The 9787-nt window shown below is 44.2% G+C and overlaps 1 protein-coding gene across 3 annotated transcripts in view; it reads right to left on the bottom strand.

Annotated features, from left to right (window-relative positions):
* Positions 1-87: 87 nt before the first annotated feature.
* The window catches only part of glra3 (glycine receptor, alpha 3), a 103714-nt gene continuing 94014 nt past the window's right edge, over positions 88-9787 (bottom strand). For 2 of the 3 annotated variants that reach the window (XM_071407402.1, XM_071407401.1), the window contains exons 8-9: positions 7164-7310; positions 88-3297 (exon numbers count right to left, since the gene is read on the bottom strand). In XM_071407402.1, coding sequence (XP_071263503.1) covers positions 2977-3297; positions 7164-7310 — 468 coding nt within the window. In that variant the 3' untranslated portion in view covers positions 88-2976. Of the gene's footprint in view, positions 3298-4894; positions 5024-7163; positions 7311-9787 lie in introns of all 3 variants that reach the window. The other variant, XM_071407403.1, reaches the window with a different exon arrangement.

Genomic DNA, 9787 nt, shown 5'->3' with positions numbered 1-9787 from the left:
GATCTGTATGATCCTCTGAATTGATACAGTAACAAAGACACAAATGACAAAATCTTCATTTAGAAATGTACGTTTTTTCTCTCTATCTTTCTCTCCAAAGGACCTTTATTAGATGTATGAAAAGTATTTACAGATGTACATTATAATGGAAAAAAAACACATGTGTTCTCATCATCACAGCAGCAACTAAAACACAGGTCAAACACAAGTTCAAAAATAAATATATTGACATTGAATTCAGTTCATGCATCTAACATTTAATAATACTGTCATTTTTGTACAAAATAAAGTATTTAAATACACCTGCAATAGAAATGTACATGAAACGTATATTAATTCATCCTTCACATTGTGTATAACTGTGTCAAATACTAATATGTAGAAGTGGTATTAAAATCTGTAGAACTATATGAAAGCTTTGTCACTTTATTAAGGAATGTGGGAATATAGATATGTTTTTACCAAAAGTATATGGCACAGTATCTCTTCATAGATTTAATCAGTAGTTGTTTTTAAATAGTGTAAAATTCTGGAAATGCCTTACCAAATATTTTTTCAATATCTTTCAAAAAACATCACAACAGTCTTGGAGTACAAGAACCTGTCAACCATCTAGAAAAAGGAGAGGAGATTGATATATTGCACGTTTCATAGATGTATCCATAAAGATGTTGATTTTATTGTCTTCTCCATTGTGAGTCATCTTAAAATTAGGTCAGGTCTTTAACACTGCAGTTTTATACTGTCTCTGTCTGTCATCAGGTTTGATCAAACACAAGAATATGATACGACTGAATCATTGCCCATTTGTCCGATATTCCGATAATTTGTCTGTTCATACAGCTCTGTTGTTGATAATAATTTCAGTATATCAACAAAGTAAACAACCTCTCATTTCTATCATTATTTTTAAATACAGTTAAATAAAATGTTACTTCATCATAACAATTACAATCTATTCTAAATTCTTTCTTCATCTCTATACATGCACTTTTACCCCCGTACTTATGGAGAGTGTGAATTCCTTTCATTTAAAAGTCTTATATCCCATACATGTAACTATTCAAATATAGGTACTCTGGATACTGAACCTAGATCAGATAACTTAATTGGTGCTCCCCAGGGTTGTGTACTGCTACCAACACAGTTTCTGAGTGATATGCTCAGTGACACCAGAGCAATAGTAATTTGTGAGCATTTGATAGAAAAAATGATAAAATAAAGATTATATTGAAAGGCAAGTTGTAAACCAAGAAGTGAAAGGCCTGATTCAGGCTGTGTATAGTATTACGGCTATATACTGTTAAAGTAACTGCTCAGTGAAAATCTCCCCTTTAAAAGTTAATATTCTGTTAACTAATTTCCAAATAATGTTGCTGACTCGTCCTATACTCGTATTTGTGAACAAAGCATAAATTGGAAAAAACACTTCCAAAACCCCACCTCAAACTTGTTTCTCAAACAGACCGTTTAAAAAATGCTTGCCATTTCCTCATAGAACATGTCATCTCCCTGAGGAGGATGAGCTGGCCAATCAGCAGTCTAGAGGAGAATGAGCTGGCCAATCAGCGGTCTACTTGAGTTCATATTTTTATACGCCCACACCATTCTGTTGTTGGGGTACGTCCACACCCTTCAAACACAGGAAACCTGCTCTTTTAACATACTTACTTAAAACATTTAGCAAAGAAAACAATTTCACTACTATTGTAAGAAATTATAGGTCATATTTAATAGAAATCTGAAAACACTCGGCAGTTACTTTAATGATATCCTCAGCCTTCCAAATTCACAGTGGGGACTCATGGAGACTACATCGGTATCAAATCTCTCTTTTTATATTCTATTTTCATGTTGTTATTTCAGTTTTTCTCAGTAGGTTACCTCTTTGGTCGATCCTTTGTTAGATTGTGTTGAGATTCTAGGTAATTTAAGGTTGATGCTTTCACATATTTGGCCCCGTTTGACTTGAGTGTTTCGGCAGTGGTTTGTTTGACCGAGTGAACGGAACAGTGAATAGTGAATCATCATTTTGTGGAAATAAGGAAATGAAGGTGAGAAAAAAACATGTTAACACCATAGTTGAGTTTGTGCTGAGTGTGGACCTGGGGAGTTGAATCACTCAACAAAGTCACAGAGAGGTTAATTACGTTTCTGTACGTGATGAGTAGCACTAGGGGCGGGACATTTAACCCACACTAGTGAGCTTGGAAATGTGCCAAAGTGGCAGCTTTTTATATCTGAGAAGTATAACAAACATCTGATGGTTATAATAAAGATGCACTATAATCTGGTGGAAAATCTACAAAGGACTTGAGTGTACTGGAAGTTGTTCCTTGTTTACCAGTGTTGTATGGAAACTGTACTGTACATAGAACATTGGCAGTAAAGCTGTAAGACACAAGTGTGGGTACAGTGTTTGGGAGGTCCTGTGTGTGTGTGTGTTGGTGACAGAGGGTTTGCAGAGGTGAATAAAAGCATTGCTCCCGTTTTGACTGCAGATTGTGTGGGGTGGTGAAGTGGGTCTCGTCCGATGCTCCAAACTGGTCTCCAGTTGCATAGTGAGCACGGAGTCTGTCCTCTCTTGTTGTCGGTGGGCGATACGTGCATAACTCTGCTCTGTAAATACTCAGTTCATCTCCCGAGTCATCTCCTTAATCCTCTTTTTTAAAACCTTGGCAGGACTTTGTTTTGGAACCCCAGGTAGTTGGTGAACTGCCAAATGTTAATGTCAAACGGTTCCCACATTGTAAGGAGGGACCGGGGTCTTCTTTCCCCTTGTTTCATTGTACTGTACCCTACTGTACTGTACTGTACTGTACCCTACTGTACTGTACCCTACTGTACTGTAATGTACCCTACTGTACTGTACTGTAATGTACCCTACTGTACTGTACTGTAATGTACTGTACTGTAATGTACCCTACTGTACTGTACTGTACTGTAATGTACCCTACTGTACTGTAGTGTTCTGTACTAGTCCTTGTGCACATCCTCAGCCCGGAGAATCTTGTACAGGACCCAGTAGAAAATGTTAAAAAACAGGAAGGCCAGGGGGAAACCCGCCCGTGATACCGTGTCGATCTTCTTGGCGCGGTCGATGAACAGCTTTCTCATCTCTTCGTGGCTCTTGGTGGCCGGGTCCTTCTTAGGGTGCTGGGCGGGCTGTGGCCCCGCGGCGCCCGGGGTGGTGGTGGCGTTGTTGGTGGCCTTGGGGATGGTGCCGTCCTTGACCGCAGTGCCGCCACTGCCGGTCGTGGTGGTGAAGCTGAGGCGGCTCTCCCTCACATCGTCGTCCTACGAACAGGAAAGGCAGGAGTTAGTTAAATAGGGGTCAGAGGTCAAGGATGAATGAACTCCCTGAACGGGAACGGCTCCCCCGATGGACGGCCTTGAGGTGCTCCAGACAGGGACACTGAAACGTCATCCCTCTCCCTCCATTGATCTTGCTCTCCCTCCTCTCTTAACCATGGGGGATCACTTGCCATAGCAACAGCAGCAAAATGACAGGCTGACTAAGTCTCCCAGCCAAGTACACTTCAGTCTCCCTCCTGCTAACACTCCAAATAAACTTGACTTCAACTAAACTTCAGCCTTTGACTTCATGTTGAGTCAATGCCTATTCTCCCTAACTCAATAAATCTATCACAGTGCAACATGAACATGGAGTGATTTGTGCGTCATGAGACCTTGCTTAAAACCTCTAGTCTATTATTGTTTTTATAACCCATAATGCCTCTGGTGTTATCCTAGGACACACTCCTCTCTCTTTCAAATCTACTCAGTCCTGTACCCTTTACAGTTGTCACCACTCAAGCGTTCCCCTGGCCTTTTCCCTCAAATGTCAAAACTAGGGTCGAAAAAAGGGCTCAGAACTGGAAGTTCTCTTTAAAAAGCAATTGACATCATATGAATGAAGGGGTATTACCTTTGGCCGACGCACAAACAAAGCCCCGCGTGTGATAGTTTTGTTAGACATGACCAATATGGAAATTATTTAAATGGAATGAAAACAGAATCAATACGAGTTGAGCAATCATTTTTCCATGAGCGAATTCACAATGAACAACAAATGAAATGTTGACATGAGGGAAGAATAGGAAAGCAGGAAACGTTTTGATATTGTCCTTGTTTCCAGGCTGAAATGCAATTTCTACAGAAATGCATTTGGATAGGGAAATAAAAAGAAACATCAACTGAAAGGAACAAGGAACTGGGAGTGAAAACAGGGAGTGTGTGTGTGTGACAAGTTGACAACAGGCCATTATGACATTAAACTAATTATGAAGAATAATGGAATGCCATTAGTGTCATGAAGAAAGTCACAGAGTCAATGAGTCACTAAACCAGCATTGTGAGTCACATTACGCTTAAAGGGATACTTTGGGAAATCGCCAATGAAGCCCTTTATCTACTTCCAAAGAGTCAGATGAACTGGATGCCATTTTTACGCCTCTTCGTGCAGTTTGAAGGAAGTTGCTAACTGGCGTTAGCACAATGACTAGGCTTCTATGGTAGCGTTTAGCATGCTAGCTTTTACCATAGGCGTCCAGTCAGTAGTTAGCATTGGCTCGCAAAACCACCTCCAGCGTCCTTTATACTGGATGCAGAGATATAAAAATGGGATCCACAAGATCATCTGACTCCAGGGAAGATTTAATTGCCACACATTTTTACAACACATTCTCTTTGATGAAATACTGTAAAAAAATGTATGTTTCTATGCTGTCTTTGTATAGCTCTCATACTTAGGTGTGAAAATCAATATGAATATGGAGAGAACACCGACAACGACAAACAGCAGAGGAACAGCACAAACTACAAGGAACACAAACACACAAACTTATGACCAGATGGAGTGTGGTTCTTATAGCTGGGTCCTAATGTTCTTTACCCTGTCAGAGGAATTGTAGATGTGGCCCATAGATCCATATATGGGCGTATCGTTGTTTCTCAAACCATTAAAGCGTCTCAATGACTCAGCCAGCTCATTGGGATCAATGGAGTGATCCTCATCACCATTCTTTCATCACAGGAGAAGCATGCAAATGGAAAACATAAACAAACAAAGTACCAAAATGATGATGAGAATCATGCAATATAGAGGAATTCACTGTGGATATGCCTGAAACCCTGTGGATATGCCTGAAACCCTGTGGATATGCCTGAAACCCTGTGGATATGCCTGAAACGCCGTGGATATGCCTGAAACGCCGTGGATATGCCTAAAACGCCGTGGATATGCCTGAACGCCGTGGATATGCCTGAAACGCCGTGGATATGCCTGAAACGCTGTGGATATGCCTGAACGCCGTGGATATGCCTGAAACGCTGTGGATATGCCTGAAACGCCGTGGATATGCCTGAAACGCTGTGGATATGCCTGAAACGCTGTGGATATGCCTGAAACGCTGTGGACATGCCTGAAACGCTGTGGATATGCCTGAAACGCCGTGGATATGCCTGAAACGCTGTGAATATGCCTGAAACGCTGTGGATATGCCTGAAACGCCGTGGATATGCCTGAAACGCTGTGAATATGCCTGAAACGCCGTGGATATGCCTGAAACGCTATGGATATGCCTGAAACGCCGTGGATATGCCTAAAACGCCGTGGATAGGCCTAAAACGCCATGGATATGCCTAAAACGCCGTGGATATGCCTGAACGCCATGGATATGCCTGAAACGCCGTGGATATGCCTGAAACGCTGTGAATATGTTTGAAACGCTATGGATATGCCTGAAACGCCATGGATATGCCTGAAACGCCGTGGATATGCCTGAAACGCCGTGGATATGCCTGAAACCCTGTGGATATGCCTGAAACCCTGTGGATATGCCAGAAACACATGAAAATAGACAAGAACATCAAACAAGAAGGTGAATCAAAACAAAAGCTGTGCCATGCTTTAAGAAACTGGGCGAGGTGAAATTGAAAATAACATAATTTTTGTGTGTGTGTGTTGGTATTTGACTTCTAGACAAGTTGGTTACCTCAAGTTAGATAGAGAAAGGCTGAGCCCTGCATGTTTGAATTGACAATGACCCCTTATCCACTTAGTGACTTTTTCCTACTCTTGGTTACCAGCAGTGTTCATTCATCTTTATCTCATCGTGTTCTATCTCGATTTCCCCCCATCTCTTTGATTTTATTGGCCTGAATATTCCCTTGGTAAAATCCACACAGTATAAAGCAAATGGACTTTTCCCCTGGTACAGAGAGAGGCAGTCTCCATTTTATATTAATGGATGAGGGACAGGAAGAAACACAGACATCAGCCAAATGTTCAGACACTGACCCGTTCTGTCCTTCAGGAAGCTTTGTAGTAAACATGTCGAAGTAAACATTGGAAGTTTTATCCTTGGTGCACGACAGGTTGGTGTAGTAACAGTATATGGCCACAGGGGAGCAGTGTTGACTCAAAGGTGGATGGTAGAACATTGCACCTGTTGGGGAGGTTGCTTTTCTGTTGTGCCTCAACGTTTTCATTGTGTCAAACAAGGCCATGTTGTTTTGCCGAGTCCGAATACAAAGAGTATGCTAACTTTCTGTCGTCTACTTTCATGAGTAAGAATTTGTTCGCAACTGAATTGCCTGGATAAATAGCTTCAACAACCTAAATAAGCAAGCCTTTTGACCATAGAGACATGATTTATCTGACTCGGGCCCAGAGTCCAGGCTAGGGCCCGATTTAGTGACAGACAGCGTATAATTGGACTTTTCCGTCTTAATCTTTTAAAATGTCCAAAAGGCCAGAAACCCAATTAACCACAGAGTCAAGGCCACTAAGCCGCCCCTACATCCGTCAAGTCACATTTTGGGCCGACTAATTCCCAGAGCTCCTCTGTCAACCTCATCTTTTGACATTTCTCAACATCCTCAGACAGTCTTCAGACAACATTTCATGTTACACTGCTTGTTTCATGGACTTTGACACAACTCGTTTTAAATAATGAAACAAGAATTGCTTGTTTCATTATTTGTTAGGTGCTAAAGCATTGAGATATGAGTTATTCGGAGGGTGCTTTGTGACCACTTAGTTCAGCCTCAGAGCTCCTTAAGGAACCACACCATAACGGCAATATGCAGTCATTGTTGCACAGTTGTTTGTTCACGCTCTGATTCGACGAACGTGTTCTAGATTGGTCTGTAAACGTTACCTTCTTCTTCGTCCTCCGCGGGCGGAGTCTTAAGAGTTCCTTGTGTTGCCTGGAGACAAAGTTGACGGCGGCGTACTCGAGCAGAGCGGAGAATACGAAGAGCAGACACACCGCCATCCAGATGTCGATGGCCTTCACATAGGACACCTACAACACCAGAGAGACAAAGTCACAGTCACACAGTCAGAGAGCAGAGACAGACCGACAGACAGAGGAGACAGACAGACAGACGGAGACAAAGTCACAGTCACACAGTCAGAGAGCAGAGACAGACTGACAGACGGAGACAAAGTCACAGTCACACAGTCAGAGAGCAGAGACAGACTGACAGACGGAGACAAAGTCACAGTCACACAGTCAGAGAGCAGAGACAGACAGACAGACAGACAGAGACCACGTCACAGTCACACAGTCAGAGAACAGAGACAGACCGACAGACAGACAGACAGACAGACAGACAGACAGACAGACAGAGACCACGTCACAGTCACACAGTCAGAGAACAGAGACAGACAGACAGACAGACAGAGACCACGTCACAGTCACACAGTCAGAGAACAGAGACAGACAGACAGACAGACAGACAGACAGACAGACAGACAGACAGAGACCATGTCACAGTCACACAGTCAGAGAGCAGAGACAGACAGACAGACAGACAGACAGACAGACAGACAGACAGACAGACAGAGACCACACAGACAGAGACCACGTCACAGTCACACAGTCAGAGAACAGAGACAGACCGACAGACAGACAGACGGAGACAAAGTCACAGTCACAAAGTCAGAGAGCAGAGACAGACAGACAGACAGACAGAGACCACGTCACAGTCACACAGTCAGAGAACAGAGACAGACCGACAGACAGACAGACAGACAGACAGACAGACAGACAGACAGACAGACAGAGACCAGGTCACAGTCACACAGTCAGAGAACAGAGACAGACCGACCGACAGACAGACAGAGACCACGTCACAGTCACACAGTCAGAGAACAGAGACAGACCGACAGACAGACAGACAGGCAGACAGACAGACAGACAGACAGACAGACAGACAGACAGAGACCAGGTCACAGTCACACAGTCAGAGAACAGAGACAGACAGACAGACAGAGACCACGTCACAGTCACACAGTCAGAGAACAGAGACAGACCGACAGACAGACAGACAGACAGACAGACAGACAGACAGACAGACAGACAGAGACCACGTCACAGTCACACAGTCAGAGAACAGAGACAGACCGACAGACAGACAGACGGAGACAAAGTCACAGTCACAAAGTCAGAGAGCAGAGACAGACAGACAGACAGACAGACAGAGACCACGTCACAGTCACACAGTCAGAGAACAGAGACAGACCGACAGACAGACAGACAGACAGACAGACAGACAGACAGACAGACAGACAGAGACCACGTCACAGTCACACAGTCAGAGAACAGAGACAGACCGACAGACAGACAGACGGAGACAAAGTCACAGTCACACAGTCAGAGAACAGAGACAGACCGACAGAAAGACAGACGGAGACAAAGTCACAGTCACACAGTCAGAGAGCAGAGACAGACAGACAGACAGACAGAGACCACGTCACAGTCACACAGTCAGAGAACAGAGACAGACAGACAGACAGACGGACAGAGACCACGTCACAGTCACACAGTCAGAGAGCAGAGACAGACAGACAGACAGACAGACAGACAGCTAGACAGACAGAGACAAAGTCACAGTCACACAGTCAGAGAACAGAGACAGACAGACAGACAGACGGACAGAGACCACGTCACAGTCACACAGTCAGAGAGCAGAGACAGACAGACAGACAGACAGACAGACGGAGACCACGTCACAGTCACACAGTCAGAGAGCAGAGACAGACCGACAGACAGACAGACCGACAGACAGACAGACAGACAGACGGAGACCACGTCACAGTCACACAGTCAGAGAGCAGAGACAGACCGACAGACAGACAGAGACCACGTCACAGTCACACAGTCAGAGAGCAGAGACAGACAGACAGACAGACAGAGACCACGTCACAGTCACACAGTCAGAGAGCAGAGACAGACAGACAGACAGACAGACAGACAGACAGACAGACAGAGACCACGTCACAGTCACACAGTCAGAGAGCAGAGACAGACAGACAGACAGACAGACAGACAGACAGACAGACAGACAGACAGACAGACAGACAGACAGACAGACAGACAGAGACCACGTCACAGTCACACAGTCAGAGAGCAGAGACAGACGGACAGACAGACAGAGACCACGTCACAGTCACACAGTCAGAGAGCAGAGACAGACCGACAGACAGACAGACAGACAGACGGACAGACAGACAGACAGACAGAGACCACGTCACAGTCACACAGTCAGAGAACAGAGACAGACAGACAGACAGACAGACAGAGACCACGTCACAGTCACACAGTCAGAGAACAGAGACAGACAGACAGACAGACAGACAGACAGACAGACAGACAGACAGACAGACAGAGACCACGTCACAGTCACACAGTCAGAGAACAGAGACAGACAGACAGACAGACAGACAGACAGACAGACATACAGACAGACAGACAGACAGAGACCACGTCACAGTCAC

This window comes from Salvelinus alpinus, chromosome 6 (assembly GCF_045679555.1).
Source record: "Salvelinus alpinus chromosome 6, SLU_Salpinus.1, whole genome shotgun sequence".
In the NCBI taxonomy this organism is placed as follows: domain Eukaryota; kingdom Metazoa; phylum Chordata; class Actinopteri; order Salmoniformes; family Salmonidae; genus Salvelinus; species Salvelinus alpinus.
Note: the sequence above shows the minus strand (reverse complement) of the source record. Positions and strands in the feature narration are given on the sequence as shown.